Genomic DNA, 26,226 nt, shown 5'->3' with positions numbered 1-26,226 from the left:
TATTTGATAAGTGCAGAAGAGAAATGGGAGGGGGGCTGTATGGGTACAGATACAGACCCCAGTGCAAGGGGTGGCCCGGAGGCAGTGCAGGAGGGTGGCAGGGTGAGCAGGTACCTGGACCCGAAGGACAGAGGATGGCCAGGTGCACAGTGCCGAGAGAGAAAACAAAGTCTTGTGGACAATGCAGAGGGTTTTAAATGTAATCCTTGCATCAATTGGGAGCCAATGAAGGGATTTCAGAGCTGGACAGATATAATCCCAGGGCTTGGGGCCAAGGACAAGTCTTGCAGTCCTATTCTGGATTAGTTGTAAAGAGCGGAGAGTGGAGGAAGGTAGATTTAGAAAGAGGCTGTTACAGTAGTCCAACCTAGAGAGAACCAGAGCTTGGGAGACATTAAGCTTCTGAGGGAAGGAGAGGAAAGGCAGAGTACCTCTGAGGAGGTGCAGTAAGAAGGAACAACTTACTTACCTGTAACTGTTGTTCTCCAGCATGGGTCTGGCATGGATTCACATGCTCATGAATATTCCCCGTCGTCAGGCTGGGAATCCTTGGTAAAGAAAAAATCAGTATCAGTTTCGTTTCTGATCGGTCTTTCTTAGTAGTAACCAATCACTGGTCTTTGGGTCATACTGCCCCCAGCCAATGACTGCCCTCTCCCTAAGCCCCGCCCTCGGCAGCCATCCTCAGATTTGGTAGCACGTAAAGTGGCAGTATGACCAAGTCAAGAACCGCAGAAGGGACGGAGGGAGGGATCGCATGTGAATCCATGCCAGACCCATGCTGGAGAACAACAGTTACAGGTAAGTAACGTGTTCCTTCTCCAGCATGGGGTCTGGCATGGATTCACATGCTCATGAATATAAGAATACATAGCAGTGCACACATGCACAACCACGAGAGGTGGCAAGGCTCAACATTAAGCATTACATAAAACTCAACATTAAGCATCTCTTACGTCCTCACCAGGCTCACCTTAAGCGAACAGGTTGCGCAGCACTGCCTGGCCGTCTCTGGACTCCTCCCTGGAATCCTGGTCGAAGCAGTATAATCTCGTGGAGGTGTGCGTCGTCCTCCAAGTAGCAGCCCTGCAGATGTCCAGCAGGGGCACACCAGACAAGAACGCTGTGGTAGCAGCGATCGCTCTGGTCGAATGGGCTCTCGGACAGCCGGGCAACGGTCCGTTTGCCAACCCATGACAGTGCATGATGCAGCCGGAGAGCCATCTGGAAATGGAAGCCTTCGAGAGAGCCTTCCCTTGGTTCACAGGTCCAAAGTTCACAAACAGCTGTGATGTCTTCCGAAAACGCTTCGTTCGGTCCACGTAGAACTTCAAGCACTAGCTACATCCAGCAAGTGCAAAGTCCTCTCGGCCGGCGACGAAGGCGACGGGAAAAAGACTGGTAACACCAAGGGCTCGTTGAGATGGAAGTCTGATGGCACCTTGGGCATGAAGGAGGGGTGCGTCCTCAGCACCACCCTCGTCTCGTGGAAAGTGAAGTATGGAGGCTTGCAGGAAAGGGCCTGAATCTCTCCCACGCGTCGTGCAGAGGTGATGGCCACAAGGAACGCTGTCTTCCACGACAGAAACTTCAACGGAGCCGAATGCAAGGGCTCGAATTGCGGGCCCATGAGCCTTGTCAGCACCACGTTGAGTTCCCACGCCGGGGCTGGAGCCTTCACCGGCGGGAACGATTGGAACAGTCCTTTCATAAACTCCTTCACCAGGCGATGAGACCAGAGGGATGACCGTCCTGCAGTTCTGGTGTATCGGGAAATCGCTGCCAGATGTATCTTGATGGAAGCGTGAGCAAGTCGAGCTTTGGCCAGCGTCAGTAAGTACGTAGCACTTGAGGGGCTGTAATCCGTAGAGGGCTAATCTTCTGTGCACGGCACCAGACAGAGAACCTCTTCCACTTGTGTCTGTAGCACTTGAGAGTTGAGGACGCCCTGGCCTTCGCAAGAACCTCTCTGCAGTCAGCCAGGATATCGTACCCTCCAAACTAGTGCTGCAGGAGCCAGGCCTGCAAGTTCAGCGACTCTGGGTCATGATGAAGAATGGCGCCTCCTTCTCTGGAGAAAAGATCTGCGTCCGTCAACAGTTTGACTGGTGGGGACGCTGACAAGTCCAGAAGGTCCGGGAACCATATCTGTCTTGGCCACCTCGATGCAACGAGGATCATTCTGCACCAGGACCTCTTGAGTTGGTTGTTAAGCCTGATCAGCAACGGCAATAGCGGGAACGCATACAGGAACAGGACATCCCAGGCAAACGAGAAAGCATCGCCCATGCTCCTCGGCTGTGGGAACCTCTTGCACTTGGAGTTCGTCGCCATCGTGAACAGGTCGATTTGGGGTTTGCCCCATCGCCGGAAGAGTTGATCCATTTGATCCTGGCGTAGTTCCCGTGGCAAGAGCTAAGCTCCCTGCTGAGCGAGTCGCCGATGTTTTTTCTTATCCCTGCTAGATGAAAAGGCACCAGAAACATCCCCTGGGCAACGGCCCAGTGCCACAGATCCTGGGCCTCCTTGGATAGGGCTGGGGATCTGGTTCCTCCCTGCTTTCGGATGTAGAACATCGTGGTGGTGTTGTCAGTGAAGATCCTCACCACCTTGCCCTTGAGGGACGGGAGGAAAGACTTGAGGGCCCAGAACACTGCTTGGCGCTCCAGTATGTTGATGTGGAGCGGCCTCTCCTCCGGGAGCCACAGGCCTCTCGCGTAAAGATCTCTGGTGTGCGCTCCCCACCCCTCCAGGGAGGCATCCGTCGTCACAGTCACCTGGTATGCTGGAGTCTGAAAGTCTGTGCCCGCGGTGAGATGCGCGCGGGTGCCCCACCATCGAATTGCCTGGCGGAATACTTCGTTGAGCAAGATCTTGTCCTCAAAGCTGTCCGTCACTTGTGTCCAACGGGCATCGAGGAACTCCTGCAGAGGACGCATCTGAAGCCTTCACAGGCGCACCAGATACATGCAAGAGGACATCATCCCAAGAAGGGACTTAATGGTCCTCACTCTGGCCATGTCCGTGGCCAGCAGACGCTGTACCTTGCTCAGGATGGCCTGCGTTCTTTCCCCCGACGGCGAGGCCAACTGCGCTACTGTATCAAGCTTAGCTCCCAGAAACAGCGCAACCTGCGATGGAACCAGGTGGGATTTGGGAAAGTTGATGGAGAATCCCAGGTCCGTGTGTTCGATGGCGAGTTCCCTTGTCCCTGCTTGGATGAGCCAGTCGTCCAGGTAGGGGTAGACGTGGATCCCCTGCAGGCGCAGCCACACTGCCACTGGCGCTAGGCACTTGGTGAACACCCTTGGCGCCGACTTCAATACGAATGGGAGGGCCTTGAACTGGTAGTGCCGCCCTTGGACTACGAACCTGAGAAACTTTCGGTGTCCTTTTAAGATGGGGATGTGAAAGTACGTATCCTCCAGATCCAACGACGCTAGGAAGTCGCCTTCCTTCAGCTGTCCCAGCACGTGCTGGAGGGTAACCATCTGGAACTTCTGTGCCTTGATGTATATGTTTAGCCGATGCAAGTCCAGGATGGGACGCCAACCTCCTGTCTTCTTTCTGACGAGGAAGTATCTTGAGTATACTCCGGAGCCTCGGAGCCTCTTTGGGACGAGCTTGATGGCTCCTTTGAGCATCGCCCTTACCTCTAACAGCAGTTGAGGGATGTGGTTTTCCTTCCTGGCCACGGGCGGAATTCGGGGGCACTTCTTTAGAAATTCCAGTGTGTGCCCGTGGGTCACGGCATCCAGCACCCAACGGTCGGTGGAGATGGATTCCCACACGCTGACGAACTTTGTCAGCCGGCCTCCCACCGGGGTGCTTCGGTGGGGGCCCGACGCGGTGGCCGGTTCAGTCTTGCTTGGAAGCAGCCTTGCCACCTTGGCCTCCCTGGAGACGACGGCGAGATCCACCTGACTTGCCTCGTCCCCTGTAGGCTTCTTCCGACGAGGAGCGGGTCGCCTGACGCCAAATCCTTGCTTGCCTCCGGAGTTCCGAAAGGGCGGCCGCCGCTGCTGCAGAACTCCCAAGGCCCAAGCCGTCTCCCTGTCGGTCTTGATAGCCTGTATCGACTCATCCACAGTCTTTCCAAACAGATTGTTCCCGTCGAAGGGCATGTCCAAAACCTTGGCTTGCACTTCCTGATGGAAATCCGTCGCCTTGAGCCACCCCCACTGTCAAAGGCAAATGCCGTTGCCCAACTGGCGGAAACCGGTGTCGGCAATGTCCGTGGCCACAGTTATGGCGTGGTCCGACGCCACCTCACCCTCCTGTAGGATCGCCAGGGCCTCTGCCCTCTTGTCGTCCGGGAGGAAGTCCAACATGGGGGCGATCTTGTACCACAATTCCCTGTCGTAGCGGGTCACAATCGCTAGGGCGTTGGCCGCCTTAATCGTCGTCGCTGCCGACGAGATGACTCGTCGTCCCACGTCGTCCAGCTTCTTTCCCTCGCCGTCCGGTGGGGAAGTTGAGGATGAAGCCGATGCCCCCCCCCGCTTTCTTCTTGGCCGCCGCCGAGACGACCGAATCCGGGGTCGGCTGCGCCCTAAAGCACAACGGGGCGGCATTGGGGACCCGGTACTTCTTCTCGTACCGGTCCCTCTTGGCAGGTGTCGTGAACGGGTTCTTGAGGAGGGCAAGTCCCTCGTCCCAGATGTCATCCAGCAATGGCACCGCGAGGACCGTCTTCCTTTTGGCCTTGCGCCGTTGGTAGAGGAAGCCTTCCTTCTTCTTCTCCTCAGGGCAGAGTTGAAAAAGCTCGGATGGCCTGACAATCATTGCGTGGAAGGAGCCAATCTCGTCGGGCGGGGACGCCCGAGGAATCGGAGACGGGAGGCCTCCCGTCGTCACTGCAGTCGTCATCCGTCCTCGTCGTGGCCGTGTCCGTTCCCGTGTCGTCCCTCGGGATCGGGGAAGGCGACAAGGGCTGAGAAGGCCGTGAGGGCTGAAGGGGCACTGGATGAATTCTCCTCCTCTTGTTCGGCGGGCTTCCCGACGGACCCGGTACAGCTGGGTCGTCCGTCTGGGGTAGGGGCAATCTCATCCTTATCTCCTTGCATAAGGCTTGGTTTGCCATCAAAATGGCAGCCGAGTTGTCCTGAGGCTTGGGTTGTGACGGGGGTGCCGGGAGCGACGGTTGTTCCTCCACGGGAACCTCGTCGTCGTTGCCACCCTCGCTCTCGTCATCCCCCTCCTCAGGATTCCTCCCGTGGGGCTGGGCCTCTTCCAAATTCTCAGGCAGTTCCTCCTCGGAGGTTGTGTCTGTATCCGTAACGAACACCGCCCCCCCTTCTTTTTCCACCAGGGTCTTCACGGGGGTCTTCTCGATGGGCTTAAAAGAGGATTCCCTCCGCTGAGGCAGGGAAACTCTGGGCCCCGAGGTCGCCTCCGCTGGGATAGCCTTCACAGGCTTCGCCAGGGCCGCAGCGACTCCCTCGATAGAGGCCTTAGCCGGGTGAATCAAGGCCTTCACCACCTTGGGCGCGCTTGAGGCCTTCACCTTAGGGGGAGGGTCACCGCCTCGCTCCCCATCGGCCGGTTCCTCCGAGATCGACCGGGGCCTCTCCAGAAGCTTAGCCGGGTTCTCAGATTTTCTCTTCCCCGAGCCAGAGCGTTGGCTCGCATTTGATGGCGTCGGTTAAGGTGCGCCCTGCCTGGCAGCTGAGGAGCCCGACCGTTCGGCGCTCCCGTTGCCCGCGGACTCGCACTGCTTTGCCTTCTGTTGGGCCCCCGTCGCCGGGGCGCCCTCACAGGACTTCAAAGACCGCTCGGACTTCTTCTTCTTCTTCTCACCTGCTGGGCTCTTGCCTTCGAGCCAGTTGGAGAGACGGGTCCGGCGATCCCTCATCGTCCGATCCGTCATGTTAAAGCAAAACGCACAGTCCTTCTCCACGTGCGTTTTGTCCTCGTGGAGGCAGTAAAGGCATTTTCGGATACTCATCCTCCTTGAACACATTTTGTAGGTTGCATCCAGGGCAGATCCTGAACAGTTTGCCGGAAGTCGAGGTTCCCTTCTCCTGGGCCATGTTCTTCTCGTCCACGAGGTAGGCCTCAGAAACTTCTCAAATCCTCCAAGAAGCGTAACTCGACGAAAACTTCACCCTTGAGGGGCGTAGATCAATCCGAAACGGGTCCCCGTTGATCGGAAGTAGAAACGGTGGAGCTTGAGGCTCGATTAAACCAAAAAATGAGATAAATCTCTTAGAAAAAGCGCAAAACGCAGTAAAAGCTCGAGAGCTATAGCACGAGCACTCCCAACACTTGAGCGTGCGGTAAAAATCTGAGGATGGCTGCTGAGGGCGGGGGTTAGGGAGAGGGCAGTCATTGGCTGGGGGCAGTATGACCCTGAGACCAGTGATTGGTTACTACTAAGAAAGACAGATCAGAAACAAAACTGATACTGATTTTTTCTTTACCGAGGATTCCCAGTCTGACGACGGGGAATATTCATGAGCATGTGAATCCATGCCAGACCCCATGCTGGAGAAGTTAGACTTTTTTTAAAGAGATCTCAGAGATGTGTGAGGAGAAGGAAAGTGTCGCGTCAAAGATGACCCCTAGGTTCTTGGCCTCCCAGGTAGGGTTAGGAGGAGGGCCAAGGGAGGCCGGCCAGAGGCTGAGGGGAAAGGATGGTGAAGGTGTACCAATGAGGAGAATCTCAGCCTTATTGGCATTTAGACAGAGATTGTTGGCAGAAAACCAATTTTGAACGTTGATTAGGCAATCCGAGATGAGGCAAGGAGAGGAGGTGGCTGAAGGAAGCCTGAAAATGAGTTTGGTGTCATCAGCATAACACTGAAATTAGAGCAGAAAATGGAAATGCAGTAGGCGAGAGTTGCCAGGTATTGGTTGAAAAGCCAGGGCGAGAGGTTAGACCCCTGGGGAACGCCACAGGTAGAAAGGGAGATAGAAGATAGGAAGGACCCAAGTTGTACATTGGAGGATCGATCAGAGAGGAAAGAGGTCAGCCAGGCCCGAGCCTTATCAGTGTACCCAAGTTGTCATGGAGACGTTTGAGCAGGGTGGTATGGTTGACCGTGCGGAAAGCAGAGGAGAGATCAAGTAGGATGAGGACAGAGGGAATGTTAGAGTCAAGGTTGGAGAGCAGATCTTCACGGATGTTCAGGAGCTGGCCGCTCTGAAGCCAGATTGGTGATCATGGAGAGAACCAACAGAATCGGAATGAGGGTTAAGCTGAGAGTTGGCCAGCTTTTCCAGGAGTTTACCCGCAAAAGGAGTAATGGAAATTGGGTGATAGTTAGCCGCACAAGAAGGATCAGCTGTGGGTTTATTAAGGAAAGGATGTACAAGGGGGTGATTCAGAAGGGAGGGGAAAGATTCAGAGGCAAAGGAGAGGTTGCAGAAATCAGCAAGAGCAGGATCGAGAGTAACAATGTGGTCCTTAATTTCCAATTCATTCTTTTCTTATTTTCTCCTCTATTTTTACTCCTACAGGATTATTTATAAAATGGACAGTGGCCCACTGTATATGTATATCAGAACTTATTGTAAGGAATGACAACTAATCATTGTAACATCATAATGACAATGGGATACTAATGCATGTTACTAATGCAGGAAAAAGTTTATCAAGTGGTACAAGGTTGCTAACATCCGAAAAGTGTGCATTAATCATACCAGGATATTCAGACAACTAATGGAATGTTACACACAATGTTACCAATACACAATTGCCTGTGATTTGGAACAGGATATTTTGTTTCTATTGTTGTATAATTATTGTTACACCTTTATAAAGCCTGCACCGGGTTGAAACATTAGCACATGCCACCCTTTGGGTAATATTGGTTTAGGAAGGTTTAGACATAACACATGACGACCTAGGATTGTACCCAAGGACCATAGGGTTTTTTTAAAATTAAGAATACAACATCTCATTGGTCAAATACTCTTGTTTTGTTTCCTATTTGCCATGGTGCAGAACTATACCCAACTTACTTCATAGTCCTATTTATTTTATTAGCTTGTTCAGTTCTCCTAGTCTTTGGTTCACCTCTTTCTGAGCTTTGTACCTTCTCCTCCTTGACGTTCTTGGCCTTAGATTTGAAAATGTTTTGTTTGTCTCAAGTCTCTTTGAAAGTATTTCCTTTTTTGATGTCTCTGGAGAAATAGAGTTCCTCTTTATGTAATTCCTGTGGTTCCGTATTCCTGTGATTCGTTATCTTCCAACTGTATTGATTCTCTCTCGTGTCACTGAGACAAGTAGGATAGGCATTATAATAAGTCTCACTTTCTTTGCCTATTCTTGTAATACTGGGACTAGCAGGAAGCATCCTTATATGAGTTTCAGACTCTTGCTTTATTTCAGCATTACCGGGACGACTATGATTAGTCCCATAATATGTTTCACCCTCTTTGCTCTTTCTTGTATCACTGGGATGAGTAGGGCGAGTCCTGTGATGTATTTTACTCTCTTGGTTCTCCTATCACTGGGACAAGTATGATAAGCCCTGAGATGTATTTCACCATCTCGGTTCGTTATCGTGTCACTGGGACGAGTATGACAAGTCCTTTGATGTATATCGCTCTCCTTCGTATATGACCATTCATTGGGACGAGTATGATGCAGGTTCTCATTATTCCAGTGTTCCCTCCCGGGTCTCCCGGCTTCCTCTTACTTTGCTTCTCACAGATCGGCATTAGGGGCAGGGTGGGGATCTTGCTTTAGTTTTTCAGGGAGGCTTCGGCTTACACTCTGTGTCTCCCAGCATTACAGCAGTCTCTGCGTCGTTGCTGGAATGTATAGTCGACCTCTCCTGAGTCACGCCACCACTCACGACTGGTTTTCTCCCTCCTGGTCCTCTTCGTCTGCTTTCTTCTTCCTTCAGCTACTTTGGTGCCTATCGCACATGCCAACTGGTTGCTTCCTACCTCTGGAGCATCTCCTGGTCTCTCTCGCTTTCACCATGCTGCTGATTCGAAAATACCGGGTTTCACATCTCCCCGACAGTAGCCCTTCTTTCCATTTATGTTACTTTGCTGTGTCCTTCCCAGCCGAGAACTATAGTCCAGTTGAGCACATTATTACTCGCTCATTCCTCTTCGTCACAGCATTGTTTGTTTCCAACCAATGAACAATTGTTAATATGTGCTCATTCTTCTTCTTCTTCACAGTGGTTCCAATAGACTTTTCTTCAGAATGAATCTTGGAAATCTACTGAGTCTATCTTAAGCCTTGATGTTACTGCTAGGACACGAGAAAGGGCTTTAGGGAGTTCCTCTGCGGAAAGGGATTAATTGTCCCGAATGGGGGTGTCTCTCCATGTGAGGTCCCACTTACCGCCACCCATAGGGGGAATGTTGCATAGCAGGCTTGCCTCCTATCCTCACAAGGAAAGGCTCCCCCCTGGGGAGAAGTGACTGAATCCCACGCTTCATCACAACTGTCATACTTTCCCACTCCAAAATGTTACCCATTCCTGTCCCTCACCAAATGGAATCCATCTTTCTCAAAAGAATACATGAGTGGGCAAGAGCCAATGAGAAAGATAGCAACTTTTGGAGCATAGCACCAGTCTACTCTATCGAACTACAAGCTGGGCTACGTACGAGTAACACGTTTTCCTCTGTTCAGTGTTTCACAAAGGTCTCCACCACTAAGTGAAATGCATTTGACTCTGCACAGGACTATGTGTTTTCTTGGAAGGCCACATTTAGAAAATGTCTACTTCTTCAAAAAGAATGAGTGTACAATGCTTGTCAATCAAAGGATGTTCTATGGGCTAATAGCTCTTTTTTGGACCAGTAGCTTTGCATAGGATGAAGGTAGGTGTGGCACTGAGGACTAAAATCGAGAGAACAGGGCCTGCGCTTCGAATTAAGAGCAATCGAGCTTTGGAGAGTGTCGCATGGGAATCGGAAAAGGCCTTTTCAAATGATGTTCCAACAACTGCATTAAATTGGCACAGCTTAGATGTATTGACCAGACCGGTTCGGGTGGAGCTAATAATGCAATTATACATTTTGAAAGAAAGAGTGCAGCTGTGGTTTGGTTTGGGACTGCGTGGAGTAAAAAACTAAATAAAAAAAAATACTTATGAATCTCCCATAAATCATAAATCCCTGCACTTTGCCTTGCAAGCATATCTATTTTAATTAAGTGCATATCACTTGGCTCCTGCATTAGCGGTCATTGGTATTACAATTCTTTGGTAAATTAGTGGTTATTGACATCTTCTTTCATCCATGTCCTGGTGCCATCCTCGTACTCTTTTCCACTGCAAGGTCAGGCCCCATCTTGTGAGCTTTAGTAGTCAGGACCAAACCTCACACCCTAGGTGTAAACCTCACTCCACCTCTTAATTACTTCTCAGACAGCCACCTCAGTGAAATCAGAGAGAAACCACAAATAACAGAATATTGTTTCTTGTTCATGGACAGGTTGCAAAGAATGTACTTTAATGTTAGACCTGCCCATGTGCTACAAAGCTGGATGTGTGTCATAGACAACAGGATGGGGCAAGTAGATTTTATTTTTACAGCACTGGTAAATTATTAGAAATATTTGTCTTGTGGACAAGTCGTTTTTTCTAAAACACAAATCCCACATTCCTGTCATGGAACACACTCAGACGGATAATATGAATGTGGACAACACATGTCTTTCCCACAAAGCAACTGCAGCAGGGGTATTTATCGCGATGCAGCTTCTTCACAGGAAAGAACCTGGCATACAGGAGGGAGTCGGGTAGGGTGTGTGTCCATGGGCAGGACGTTTGACGAAGGGGAGTGCTGGTCATTGGGTTTGAAGGCAGTTGTGACGGGGGGGGTGGGACACGGGGTGAACAGTCGTACCTCCCCCTTCAAGAAAGGGAAAGAAGAAGCAGAATGAGACAAGTGGGGGTGGGAAGAGGATGGGGAAGAAGGCGGAGACCGCCTTCTATATGTCCCACGGGTAAGGGACAGAAGTAAAGGAGACAAGGCGATGGAAAAGCATTGCGGAAAAGACAGCTGCGCTGACATGAAGCTCAGTAAAGACAAGGAGCTGAATGTGGATTCACTTTCAACATTCAGTGATCTTCTTGTTGCTGAATTCAGTATCCCTTTTCTGATATGTTACAGATGTTTAAAGAGAGTGAAACATTGGTTATGTTGCTCTTGCCATCTACAATATTTGTATGTTTGCTGCTGTATGCTGTAAAGTCAGTATGTACAACAACTCAAAACGAAAGTCTATAAACATCTTTGAACAGACGATTCCCTTTCTTTTAACAGTTTATGTTAACTAGCATTTATGTAGCATGTAAGCGTGGCCTCATTGTGGTGTGGGCTTGTACAGAAGTGTTGTAGAGTAGGCTAATGGGCGGAAGACTGTGGTTGGAGTGTGTTCTAGGCGATTTATTTTAGAAATTGAGTGCAAGAACTAGAGAGGTGTACCAATCCTGGTGCTGCATTCTTGGTGCTGTATCTAATGTGTGTCTACATAGTGGTTGAAGGTGTTGGGTACCTAACAGGATCATGCAGAATGCGTGCATGGTTGTGATGCATGTGGTATGGGAGTGGTATAATTTGTGAGTAAAACGAATTGTGATGTCCAGAGAGGAGTTTTGATGGCAGAGCTGCAAGGATGTCACACAGGACCATGCATGTGAGAGTAGGAGCAGTGTCTGTGTACAATCTGGTCTGTAACCTGCGTACAGTTTGACACCTACCTGAGAAATATATTGTTGCACTGTTTCCTAATGTATGCCCGCAAGCCTAGGAACTTCCCATAAACTCGATGCAGAATGGTCTTCAGGTACTCCCGCTCCCGAGGGTCTTCGCTGTCAAAGAGATCCAAAAGCTAGAAAGGGAGGAAGTAACGCATAAGATGGAATTAAAACCTCAGCCAGCATGTAAATTGTCAACAAGTTTCAATAATGTGACAGTAAGTGCAGCAGTCTTGGAGATTTCAATCACACAAAGGTAATTTCAGCATCTCTGGGAGTTGTCACTCATCTAACAAAGTGTGGCAGATCTAAGCAGTCGCCGTCATTTGTGGGGAAACAATGGTCATTTGTCTCACTCATGTAAAGGAGAGAACATTCACTGTTGATGGTAAGGTGAGCAACCTCACTGATCATCGATATCATGGTCAGCTCAGCAGGCCTGCAACACCTCACTTAGGTGAAAGGTCAGTCGTCCTAGGAAACCTCATTTAAGTGAAAGGTAATATTCACATGGGTCGATAAGGACGAATAAGGTCAACACAATTTGTGGCTTATAGTTGAACAAGACTTGGTATTGAAAACTGCACATACACTTATTCACTATATATACATATAAACAACCCTGTATTTGCCAATCAGTCAAGCATGATACAAGAACAGAGGTATGCATGGATGGGACAGAGATCCTGGTTCCTATCTAAAACATACACATTTATATCATCGCCTTATTGTCTTGTTGTCTTATTTCTGAAGAAGTGTTTTGCCATATTAAACAAGAAGAATGATTTGAGGAGCAGGAAAAAGTATTATAGAGACAAATGCTGTAGCATGAGGTCTGTAGATTCTCTGTCCAGAGTCATGCTGAAACTTGATAAATGGGATCTGTACATTACAATCTTGGGGTATTGATCATTAAGCAAAACAATTAACAATACTATTGTTACCAAGTCTCATATTTTCTCCCCACTACTTGTTAATAATGGGCCATTAAGATGATTTCCCAGCTTGAGCGAGGGTCCAGGGAGCAGTTTTCAGCAAGTGGGTGATAAGCAGGGAACCCAAACTGGCCATGTGCAGTCATGCTCTATATAGGATATGATAGATGATTTGGCATTTATAAAGCACCTGTACACAAGTGTTTCTGGGCGCGACAAGGGAAGGAGGGGGAAATAACGATCTTACTAGGCCTTGTGTCATTCAGATCGTGCAAGTGCGGGGAAGAGGGAAGGGGAGAAGTGCCAGGGGGAGGGGAACAGGGAAGTGCAGTTAACTCACAAGTGCAGCCAGCGGGTGGCTCATAAGTGCAGAGAGAAGGGACTGTAGGGTTGCAGGTACAGACTCTTAAGGGCCTTGGGAGCCCGGAGGCAGTGCAAGGGCAACTGGGCATGCAGGAGCCTGGGCCCAAGTTTAGAGGGTGACTAGGTAACCAGTACGCAGAGCAGTCAGGTACATCAGCAGGGGAGAGGAAGAGAGAAAGCAGAAGCAAAAAGGAAGGTCTTGAGTAGCTTCTGGAACCAGAGGTGGTTCTGCCCAAGTCTGAGAGAGGCAGGGAGGCTGTTCCATAGGGAGGCCACATCCGAAGAGATAGATCTGCCGGTTCTACGTTATTTCGCCGAATGCTTTTACATCTTGGGACTTTTCATCGCCACCCTTTCATCGCCAAAAACTCCTTTTTTTTATTTATGGGGGGGCTTCGCCTCCCCAAATCCCCCCTTACTTAAATAATCATACCCCAAACCGCACCAAACACCACCCCCATAAAAAAGTTTTTTAAAAAAAGTTTTTGGCGATGAAAGGGATGGCGATGAAAAGTCCCACGATGTAAAATCATTCGACGAAATGCGTGTATACCGATCTGCCAACAACTCTCTGCTTGGAGAAGCGTCTGACCCTCAGAGAGTTGGAGGTGGATGAGCGGAGAGCTCGAGAAGGAAGATGTTTTGGAAGAGAACGTTGGAGGTAGAGTGGTCCCAGGCCCCAGAAAGCCTTGTGGATGATGCAGAGGGTCTTGAACCCGACCCTTGCAGCCACAGAAGCCAGTGAAGAGATTTCAGAGCTGGAGAGATACGATCCCTGGGCCTGAGGCCAAGGACAAGTCTCCCAGTCCTGTTCTGGGTAGGTTGTGAAGGTCGAAGAGTAGAAGCTGGAAGATTTACAAAGAGGCTGTTGCAATAGTCCAGCCTAGAGAGGGCCAGATCTCTGGAGACAGTCAGCTTCTGGGGGAAAGTGAGAAAAGGAAGAATACCTCGGAGGGTGTGCAGCTGATAGTTTGACTTCTTAGAGACGTCACAAATGTGAGGAGAGAAGGAGAGGGTGGAGTCGAAGAGGACACTGAGGTTCTTAGCCTCACAGGAAGGAGCAGGAAGAGGGCCCAGATTGGGCGCAGAGAGAGAGAGAGAGAGAGAGAGAGAGAGAGAGAGAGAGAGAAAAGGAGGGAGCAGGGGTCCCAATGAGAAGGATCTCAGTCTTACTGGCATTAAGGCAGAGATTATTGGTGGCACACCATTCCTGAATTTCAGCCAGACAGCCTGGTATGAGAGAAGAAGCAGAGGTGGGTGAGGGGAGCCTGAAAGAGAGCTTCATCCGCGTAACATTGAAAATTAGAGCAGAAAGTATGATGCGATGGAAAGAAGTGCCAGGTAGTGGTTGAAGAGCCAGGGAGAGAGGTTAGACCCCTGGGGAACACCACAAGTGGAGAGAGAAAGATAGAAGAGAGGAAAGACCCCAGTTGGACCTGAGAGGATCAGTCAGCGAGAAAGGGCGGTCAACCAGGACAGGGCCTGATCAGTAATACCAGGGTTGTCGTGGAGGCGATTGAGCAGGATGGCATGGTTGACTATGTCAAAAGCAGAGGATCGATCGAGGAGAATGAGGACAGAAGGGAGATTGGAGCCAAGATTGGAGAGCAAGTCTTAACGGGTATTCAGGGGAGTAGTTTCTGTTCTTCTGGCAGCTCTAAAGCCAGACTGGTGGTCATGGAGGCAACCAACAGATTCAGTATGTAGATGAAGCTGGGAGATGGCCAGGTATATAAAGAGTTTGCCCAGGAAAGGGGTGATGGAGATAGGCCGATAGCCAGAGAGGAAAGATCGGCCGAGAGCTTCTTTAGAAGGGGGTGCACAAGGGAGTGCTTAAGGGGGGGGGGCAACGTTCCAGTGGCAAAGGAGTGATTACAGGCTGGAGCAAGGGTGTTGATGTGGTCCTTGATGGTTCTGGATGAGCAGGGGAGAACCTGCTTTGATGAGACTTTCACAGATCGGACTTGTCTAGAAACATCCTCAAGGGTATAACTGAGTAGTGCCAGCAGGAAGCAAATAGGAAGTGTGATCTTTGTAACATTACCATTGTATGTGTTGTGATGAATCGGTTCTATGTGAAAAGGCTTAATTTCAAAGGTCTCAAGGGAAAAAGACTGATTTACAATGCCAGATTTTAAATTGATCGGAAAACTAGCATTGTAAAGGTGTTTTTCTCTTGAGACCGTTAAAATGCATTTTTTGGTGTTTTTTTAAATATTCGGGAGGTTTCACCCCCAGATCCCCTGATAGTTTGTAGCCGCCCCACCACCCCTCGTCCCCACCCTTTCCCGCAGGATTCCCCATCTCTCGGACCCAGCCACTTGCCCCCACCCTCTCTCCCCCAAAACACATACATACACACAACACACACACACACACACACACAACACACACACGCACCCACACACCTACCCATTCTCCTCGTCCTGCGCTTTCAGGTCCAGAAGTGCTTGAAAGCCCCTGTGCGCACTCATGTGCAGCAGGGGCGTGACAGTTCCAATTATAAAGACTGCTCCGTGCGGTCACAGAGCAGTCTTTCTAAATCAGTTTTTAGGTGCAAAGATCTTTTTCTTAAGAATCAGGAGTATTTGTTCCTTCTCCCGAGTTGGGAACCACCCCCTGCTGTGATGTTAGGGATGTGAACCTGCTTAGCAAGACCCTACCTAGGGTTCTGGGCAAGTGGAACCTCCACAGGAGTGACTCCCCTATGGGGGCAAGGACTCTCATTCCCACATGGAACTCCATATGCAAGCAACACTATCTACTTATTACAGGCAATCCCACATAAGTTATGTGCCTTCCTCTTCACTGGCTTTGGGTAATGCTGGATCAAATAGGACACCTGAAGGAAAACAGAATGCTCCTTTGAACTGGACCTTGTATGTAACAGCGATGAACCGATCGAGACGAGAGAGAGACAGAGAGAGCGAGAGAGAGAGCGAGCGAGACATACACAGGGGGAGCCCTGAGAGGCAGATCATTGTGGAGCCGCTTAGCCCGAATGGGAGAGAATGCCAGAGAAGGACGTCAGAGGTCCGGCCTAATGAACAGTGGGGAAACTGCTGTCAGGACGTCTTGTAGACTGTCCTATGTGGTGGCGGACCAATCAACAGTGCTGAAACCAGAAGGAACCGGAGTGATGACACCTCTCGTCGGCAGACCTACGCCAAGCACGCAGACATAATGAGATACTGAGAGACACTGAGACTTCGCTCTGGATCTGAGGAACTGGAAACAGAAACTAGAGGAAGCATATCCATCCCTTCCAGAATATTTCTCTCAAGTGTGCCCTATTCAATGCACGTTCCCTAGGAGCTCATGTCACAGAAATCCATGACCTGCTTTTAGATCATAACTTGGATCTGTTTGCCATTACTGTGTCTTGGCTCCATAACTCCTCTGGTCTTTTGCTTGAGCTAACCATCCCACCTGAATAGAACATCTTCAGGGCAGATTGCACCAATGCCATTGGTCGAGCGGTAGTTCTCATTAAAATCATCCCTCACTATCCACAGTTCCCCTGCAACGCACAATTGCAGGCTATGAAACTCTGCTATTACACTTAGCCATCGATCCACAGACTACTTATAACATACTCCTCCTCTACCGCCAACCCAATACTACGAATACACCAGAATCTGACATCCCCCTGATGATCAACCCTTTACTAAAACCTCTAACCAGATAGAGTTTTCTCCACTTATCTCTCCAAGTGGAGTTTTTCTACACTTATCTCTGCTCCCGCGCACACTAAAGGTTGCATTCTCGACTGGACACTCACTACCAACACTAACATTACAATCTCTACCATCCTCCCTTTGTCTTGGTCAGACCACCACTTAATAGAACGCAACCTCCTTCATACCAAACACAACCCTGAAAAAAGACCCACACTCAACCAGATTTTGGTCAGAAACACCAAGAAACTAACACATTAACTCCTCAAACCAATGCTACTGTCCTAACTCTCCCTTCTACGTTCCAATGAGCCAGAGGACCTAGCTAACAACTACTACCATGGCATCCATATCACCATTGACTTACATGCCCCTCCTAAACTTAAAACTCTTAAACCCCACAAACGAACGAACATCTGGTTCTCTGACAAGCTCATCACACTTCTGTAAGGAACTCCTTGTGGCAACAGTAAAAACAGACAGTTTAAGGGTGTTTTTTTAAACTGTATAATGTGTGGGATAAACGCCTAATCTAAACCTAAGATGGGAGCAAGTGAAGACCATCAAATAATAATAATGCAGTCCAAGTGGAGTCTAGTCAAATAGAAAGGGCTAAAAAAAACTATTGCCAGTCCTTACTGCTATGCTACAACATTACACTATGCTAGTGTGGGATAATGTACACAAGAAAAGAAAGAAGTGTTCACCAAATAATAAGTTAGGATGGCATAGCTAAAGTTTCCCTTCACCCACATTTTTAGCACGGGACAAGGCGGGACTCTTGAGCACAGATCACTTCTGGGCTTCTCCAGCACGAGCTCACAGTTTGTTTCCAAAATATCAGGGCCTTCTGTGGCCAAGTCTCTTTTACACAAAGTCTCTTGCCTCAGAGGACCGGATGTGCCATAAACAACAAACAAAATGTTCCTTTAATAAATCTTCACAGGGTGATTACTCTTCACCTTAGGATCCCTCTCTGCCGGGCTCCGATCCTTCTTGCAACATGGGCTTCCCTCAGTCGGGTTCTCTATGGCCTTCTTTAAACAATATCACGATCTGCAAGATTCGAGAATCTTAATGTCTTTTTAAACAATCATTCAATGTGGACATCCCTCGATCGGGTTCACTCTTGTCGACACAATGTTCACAGGTGTATTATGTTTCACCACAATTCGCAGGCATCCCCTTCAGCCGGGTTGACGTTTGCCAAATACACATTTTACTTTGCTTCATCACAATGCGGGATTCCCTTCCCTTTACCTTCCTTCTTGTCGACGTGTCAGAGACTTTCAATTGTACAAGAGGTTTGACTCGACCCTTGTATCACCCATCTGACTCCTGACGACGGCCCCTACTACAGCCTCCTGGTACTTGTAGTTTCAACAAAGGGAACCAGCCAGAGTCTTTTGAATGAGTGCCCACGTGGCACCCGAGCACTCTGCAGCTGGTCCTTCAGTGGACTTTCTTTTAAGCTTAAATACACACAAGTTCTTTGTTCATAAGTCCATACAATTTTCCCGTTCGCAACCTTGGGCTCAACACAGTCTGGTTTGCCATCAGCTCTCTCTGACTCACCGGCTGTGCTGAACCCATTGGCTTGTCTTGCTTCTGCAGTCAAGGACGGTACCACGGTTGCAAGCGTATCTCGCCACGTGGCTTATCGGTGGAGGAGGCCCCTGTGCACCGTTGACATCTGTTACACCAAACGCCAACTGTAAATCCTGGTTTTATGATTCTTCTCACAGAGGCTTTGGGGGTCTGGGTTGAAAGGGGCAAGCGCACTGCCCTCCTCGTCGTCCTTTCAGGTATCGCCACCTTTCTTCTCCGTTTGAACTGCCGGTCCGGAATAGCTGCTTCTTCGTGCAGTTGGCCTTGCTCAAAGTGTGCTCTCGTGCTCTGCCTTTTATCCCTGTGGGGAAGGGGAAGGGCCATCAGGTGCGCGTAGTTATTGTCAATTGCCTGACCCTTGTATTGGGACATGTCAGGTAAACAGCTCTGGTGGTAGTCCGTTGACTTCCATGATCTAAGAAAGTGTTTGTGTGGGAAAGGTGGGGGTACTAGAGCTTCTGAATATCCTACGGGGTAGGATGGGGAAAAGGGGTTACAAGGAACGGGTTACCGCGTCTCACCCTCCGGTGTCCCACTTCCACTCCCCGAAGACCCTCCCCCACTGGTCCACCCCCAGGAACTGGATGCAATAGCTATGGCTGTGTCCTGGCCACCTGGATCACAGATCTCTGGGGACTATCGGGTGAGACACCTTCCACTGTAATCATATCTCATCCTGTTATGTCTGATGAGCCATCTGTTGCTATCACTGCTAATCCCCTTGATCCTCATAAAAATGTTGCAGTACAAAAGATCCCATTTATTAAAAAGAAAAATACTACTTCTGTTAAATCTGATGATAATCATAAAAATGTTGCAGTACGAAAGATCCCTTCTATTAAAAAGAAAAATACTACTTCTGTTAAATCTGATGTTAATCGGCAAAAGACTCTACCTAAGAAATGGATTACAGGTACTCCTACCCCCTGTATTAGCCCCCCGTCCATTAAAAAGACACTAATGATGGAGGCTCTCCAACTGACTCAAATCCCTATTGACCTCCCACAATTACCTTTAAATCGATCAGCTATATTGAAGCTCTTTAAAGCAATTGTACCTCTACGAGTAATTACCTCGAATGATATTGGCTTAGTCGACCAAATTGAGTTGAGTAATCATTTTACTTCAAATGTTTGCTTTCACTCTGATGCTACCCTTAATTACATCATGGAGTTTGAAGACAACCTTCTCCAATTTAGCTATATTGCCCAAAGAGTGAATATCCCAATCACAAAAAGACCTTTAGTTACTCCAATCACGAACATGCCAGTAACAAATAATAAGGTCGTCTTGTCGACCAAACCATTGCTACACACTTATACTACTACATGTTCCACAATTTTGACATCCTAGTAAGCGATCATCTAATGATGTACCTGAGGATTACTGGCAATGGCTGCCTTTATCATTTAAAGAACATTTCTCTAGTTCCCATAATTGACCATGCCATTTCGAATTTCTCTGTTCATGGAATACCCGCGGCCATTCACATATTTTTGACGCTGATGGTTTACTATGTAATATTCAGATGTTTTCTATTGTGGCCCTTCAGGCAACCTGGATCACAGTTGAACTCCAAATCGATGACCGATGCACTGTTCATGAAGTCGCCACAAAAGGGCATCTTGGACACCCTAAGGGTGGGCTTCTAATATCTGTTCAGGATCCCTGGTCGATTGTTAAATTACCCTTGTCCTCCCGTTTCCCGTAGCTCAATGGTATTGCACTGCGAACGTCCTTGATATCATTATTAATATTGAGAAACTAAAATCATCACGTGCTGCCGGGCCTGATGGCATTTGTAATCTTGTCATCAAAAGCGGCCCCCCATTATGGGGTGCTGCCTTGCACATCCTTTTTTCACACATTGGCAAACATGGAACCCTCCTGCCTTCCTGGCGGTCTAGTAATATCTTGACTGTCCACAAGAAAGGCACTTGGGATGTGCTGTCTAATTTCCATATGCTTGCCATGTTAGACTCCACTTCTAAAATCTTTACCAAAGTCCTTCTCTATGAACTTAATACCTGGACATCTGCTAATCAGATTCTGCCCCAGAACCAAATAGGTTTCAGAGACAAATCGAGCACAGCACATAACTTACTAATTCTGAGCTCCGCCATTGAACATTCTTGGCAACGTCGTAAACTGGACGTACATGATGGCTTACTTCGTATGTTGATGCTCCTTCATGAAGATACATCTGTTCGTGTTCGCTTAAATGCACTTGGTAAACTCTCTAAACCCATAACAACACACTGTGGTGTCAAACAGGGGTGTTTGATCGCAGCTATACTATTCAACCTCTACCTATCCGATATGTGCGATGCATTTAACATTTATGCTGCTAATCCGATTAAAATTAAGAACGTCACTATAGGCTGGATCGCATATGCGGATGATCTCGTCCTTTTAGATTATACGCCTGCTGGGTTGCAACTAATGTTGGATGCTTTGGCAGTGTATGCAGCAGCTAATGGTCTCATAATAAACATTGCGAAAAGCAAAATTATGGTTTTCTCTTAGAAAACTCGACCTAAACAATGCTTCTGGTTACTATCCGCTCAACCTCTGGAACAAGTAAAATCCTATAAATACCTAGGCCTTATCTTTGATGATAAAATGAAATGGGATCTACATTGGGTTGACCTAAAACCGAGATGTGATCTATCGGTTGTTTGAAAGTCTACCAACTGTGTCTACGGGAACCATTATCGATCCCTACATGAAGGCCTTTTTGGGTCTCGATGACACGACCCCCATAGGTACAATTGGCAAGCTAAAAAAGTTTCATATGCAATGGCTATATGAGGGTAGCAACCCTTTTAAAACTGGAGATATTAAGCATTGGCTAAAATCTAAATTATGTACTGCAGCATATGTGGAAAACATATCTCACATTGGGAACATGCAATCTACTTATGACTTTTGTATTGAGAGATCATCTAGAACCTCACTACCACTCTACATTACAGCTTATCCAAGACCACACATATTTCGATCTTATTTACTAATCAAATTCAATGTAACGGTGGTCTATCGCCTAGGAGACGGCGTTCCTTAACGTTGTTTCACCATACTTTCTGTCGGTTATGTGGTAACTTAGTGAATGAGACCGTTTTCCATCTGCTTATTGAATGTGAAGCTCTCATTTCACCTTGTATGAAGTTCTTCAAAGCTTATAATAACGCTATTATGATGAATGAAATATCCTCACTATGGTCTGTTTCTATACAAGGAAATTATATTAACTTAATATATCACATTGTAAGGTTTTATATCTATGTAGTTGAAATCATCAATTGTCTTCAATAGATCTTGTGTACCTTCGCTGATTTTATGTATATAGATTTTTTGATATAATTGTTGTTCATGTTTTATATGTTGTGTTATACAAAGCCTTTGTTGCTATATGTATATCTAATAAACAAATTTAATTTTCAAATTGCTGGAGAGGTCCGGCAGGACTCAATGGTTGCATTGTAAAATGCCATGACCATAATGAATGATGTCCATTTAGGGTCATGGTCAGTTAAACTGAATGTAGCCAAACAGTTGAAGTTGACTTTTCCCAAACAAACCGGGCACAGTTACTCACTGACAATAATAATGCTACTAATAATAATGAGTCAGGTTTAGTGAAAAAGCGGTCAGGTCCACACACGATCATTTGGATGAAAACAGAGAAAGTGAGGTATATATCCTCAGAAGCAATCATGGGGGCAGGACAAAGAGTGCTAAACTCTTGTTCGATGGAGTAAGAGCATGCCCGATGTAGATCGGCGGGGTGTATAGATTGCAATGGGAACAGATAGAGCCCAACCGAAAGAAGGCCAAGGATGTTCGAGAAAGAATTCAGAATCCAAATTGGTATTTTTCATTAGACAAACAGAATAACAAATGTAGCATTAAAACTGTGCAATATTTGTAATCATTTTTATATGGAGGCATCGGACATGTTGATTATGGTTTTCCTGAGTCAGTAGTAATTGGGATTCTAGCTCTGAAATCCGCTGATAGAAATGACCTGCTTTTTCCTGGGTCAGTAGCGATTGAACTGTACCTCTGAAATGCACAGAGGTTTCTTATAAAAACATATGCTTTCTTTTTAAACATCAGCTTAAAGGTGAATTACAAGTAGATTTTAGGGATCCATGTGATCACTGCGCCGCCCGTAATTCCACCGTCAAAAATGTCGACTCTAATTACGGTGCAGTGATCAGATGGATCACTTTTGTCAGCATGCCCCGGCCCGCATTGCCCTACCCGCTCCCGCCCCCACTTACCTTTATGGTGCTACACTTCTTTGTGTGCCACCGACCCCCCACTATCCCTGCTGCATCAGTTCCTACCACTTACGTGGGTCTGAGCTGACAGTGCAAGGTCCTTTATCTTTTTTTCTTTGCTTTCTTGTCCCCTGCTTACCACAGCAGTATGCAGGGACACCCCGCAACCCCCGACTCCCATTACAATGACTAATGGGGAGCGGAGGACACCCCCACAACCCTCGTTCTGCTTGGTCGCAGTAATTCTTTATAATGCCGCCTGCGCAGTAAATGTGCAGCCAGCATTATGAAGGTGCAGTATTTGTACGTTTCCAATTTTGGAGCATAGATTACACAAGACAGTGTGCCGTACACAGCGAGAATGGTACGCTGCTTTTGATTTGGCTGTATAGGTGATACCTATGAAGATAATGTTATGAATTGATTGTATGTAGCTGCAAATATCTGGATATTTGAGAAAAGCTTGAATGGCAAACAATTGAGCCACTATTGTTGTCTATCCTGAAGCCAATGCTGATTTTAGTGAGTTATTTGAAGGGTCAAGATATTTTTTTGTGGAAAGTTCAACAACGCATTGATTAACGATTTCATGAATTGTAGTGGGTAAGGATACGCACACATGTAGAGGCTTAGCTGAACCAATATATGTTTTAATAAATAGTTTAAAAAGAAAACCAATTAGTGATTTCCTAAAGCCTTCAGCATCAGAGACTGCCTAAAATGTTAATGAGTAATGTATTTGTTATAAATATGTACAGCTGAATATTATTCAAATATGTGATAGGAATTCATGACACACAGGAATGCATGCTTTCAAGTGAAATAGGAAAAGTGATTACCTCCGACTCATTTCATTTGGCATGACTAGCCTAAATTTGAGTTACGTCCTTACGTGACCAACCTTCAAACATCAAGGTCATAAGGCTTAGTATGCTAAATAGTTCCAGGTTTGTATCAACAATATCTTAGTTTATGAAAGAGGGGCTTACCCCACTTCATAGCAAGACTGAAAAAGGTGACCTGGCAAAATTTTTGGCCGAACTCCAAGCCTCGGTTAATGGTGGCTCTAAGCAAAACCCGGGTAGAATCATGAGGATTGTATGCTACCTAATAAAGTAAAAAAAAGTGTTTTTGGAGCTTGGCCATGTGGGTGTGTGGAATAGTAAATGAGGGTCCCTGGAATACACAGGGGACTAAATAACAGTGTCATCTACAGTTCCACCTAGATTAATAATTTGCACCATTTGTGTAGAACTTTTGCAAGTTCCACTCACAGTTTTGTGTTGTAAAATTAGTAAGGGGAACATGTAACGTTAGTACCCATTTTTTTCATTTAATACAAACTCATTGAAAGTTAAACAGATGAGTCATGTCCCCGATTGTCGCTCGTCTTTCAATAATGTTGAACCATATTGATTTACTATAATTTCTCCAGAAATAATATTAAAAAAAGAATATACCTCTACAAAAGTCTTTAACTCACCAACAATTTAAGGTTAGCGATTGCTGTTCGTCTTTGAATATAAAGAGGATGTTGGTCCTTGTAGAGTGAATTGGGGATTTTGTGAATGGAGATTTTCAGGGTTCCCAAACCTCTGAATTTGGACATTTTGTCTCACCGTTTGTGCAAATGATTCTGTGATTAACACAAAAATTAAGTAGGAAAACAGACAACCTGAATGAGAACCTCTTAGAACAGAAACCTTTTTCATCATATTTGTGATTAGCTTCAAAGTGTGGAAAATTAGGCAGGATAAAATGTATGAAGTTGAAGCCAATGCTGAATTATTTCAGTGATTGCTTTACAAAACCCCAGTCAAGCCTGCCAATGGTCTTGTTTGCTTCAACTGTCAGGACAGGAAATTAGTTTATTTTTGCGGTGTAACTCAAAATCCTAATATTGGCATGTTAATTTCTCCCATTTATGAAAAATGCGTGATCTGGTTTAGCAATTTTGGGAGTACTCGCATTAACCAATTAGCAAGAATCTTTCCATATATTTTCACATCTGAGTTTAGTAGGAAAAGCGGTCGGTAGGAATTGCAGGCTATTCCCTCCGTGCTGACTTTTAAGAGAGTGTTAATCAAACTCAGGGGATTCCGACATAGATAGAGAGGCTGAGGCTAGGTGTAGGAACATTTCAAAGTATTGGTGGGTGGGCCACTTGAGAGTGTCAAACATTTTATAGAATGATATTTGGCAACCGGCTGGGCCAAAAGCTATGTTAGTAGGAATGAAGAGCTCAGTGTCGTCCATTATGATTGATTGATCGATCCAATTCCAGTTTGCTTTCTACTCTGCTCCAGGGAGTTTGGGTACAGTTGAGGTTCATTACGAGTATTGCCTCATTCCTCACTTCATCTTGAATAGCATGGTATAATAACTGTATTATTTGTGTTGTCTTCCACATTTGATATTTGGTAGTGTTTTTTTCAATTTATAAACTTTGATGTATGGTTCCTGACTTCTGTCCCTTTTGTAACGTATTGGCCAGCAAGAGGTTTACTTTATTCCCTTTAGTCTAATAACATGGATGGACTCTGAGTAGGGCAATAGCTGTTCTATCTTCCAAGCATCTGTGTCCATGTAAAAAGGAATAGTTTCTGTCGCCAGAATGCATACCCCTTTAGCCATCTATGAATCTTGAACTATTTCAGCATGTGCAAGGGTGTGAGCTGTTTTCAGCAAACTAAATGGTCAATTCTGACCCTTTTATGCATTGCATGTGGAAAGTCGTAAGAGGGTGAGCATCACAGAGACGCGCTTTCTCCCCTTCTTCCAATGTCCTCAAGACAACGACCAGAGCTAAATGATGGAATGAGGATTCATCCAATAGATGAAATAAGTTTGTCCTCAGGATCTGAGCTACTGCCAGATTTACATAAAAAAGGGTAAGAATACCGGTTGAAATTGTGCTATCAACGTCTCCACCATCCTGATAAAGGCCCACTAGAACATTGCATGGTATGGTCACTTGGATGTGCGTACTAGTACCAAAAAAGCCAAAACACTCAGTGTCGACGCAACTGTTGAAACAACATCTGAGTAACAAGCTGAAGAGTGGCGACTGTGTACCTGTGTTTAGCCACCAGAGGTTTTAAGCTCTGCTATGCAGCCATTACCAAATAAAATAGACTGTGCTCTAGCTATGGGAAAGTGATGTGACATCGAACCGACTAGACATAAAACTCAATGGTTGTGAGCGCTCACCCAGAAAAACATTGCACAACATTTGAAAGTGATAACGATATCCTGATTGCAATGAAAGCACTTTTAATACTAACCTCACATTAGAGGCACACTGGGAGAACAAGCTCAGCCTATATTGTATGAAAAAATGTTGTTATATGTTTTGATGTTTGTCATGATATATATGTATTGTTAATATTAGGACCAAATATGGAGCGTGCGCAACTAGCAGTAATAAATTATCTTTTATGCACGAAGAAAAACATAAAGGCGTGGTGCATTTCTAATGGTATATCTGCACTGTAAATAGAGTTGTGACTAGAACTGGAGATCTGAGGGAGGGGCAGCTGTTCACTTTTTTCTTTATAATACATATACTGTGGATGCACCACCATGAACGTGTTTTACAGTGGCAATGGGGACACATAATGAGGGTGCTGGCACCATTCAAATGTTATAAAATGCTTCTGTGTACTGATGGTGACCTGGTGTC

At 46.7% G+C, this 26,226-nt stretch overlaps 1 protein-coding gene across 1 annotated transcript in view; it reads right to left on the bottom strand.

Moving 5' to 3' along the window:
* PPP2R5B (protein phosphatase 2 regulatory subunit B'beta) overlaps positions 1 to 26,226 on the bottom strand; it is a 574,560-nt gene that overhangs the window by 124,995 nt on the left and 423,339 nt on the right. The window contains exon 5 of the mRNA XM_069645079.1: positions 11,679 to 11,809. Coding sequence (XP_069501180.1) covers positions 11,679 to 11,809 — 131 coding nt within the window. The remainder of the gene's footprint in view (positions 1 to 11,678; positions 11,810 to 26,226) is intronic.

The sequence above is a fragment of the Ambystoma mexicanum genome, chromosome 2p (assembly GCF_040938575.1).
Source record: "Ambystoma mexicanum isolate Mex_15411 chromosome 2p, UKY_AmexF1_1, whole genome shotgun sequence".
Classification (NCBI taxonomy): domain Eukaryota; kingdom Metazoa; phylum Chordata; class Amphibia; order Caudata; family Ambystomatidae; genus Ambystoma; species Ambystoma mexicanum.
This window is presented reverse-complemented; position numbering and strand designations above follow the sequence as displayed.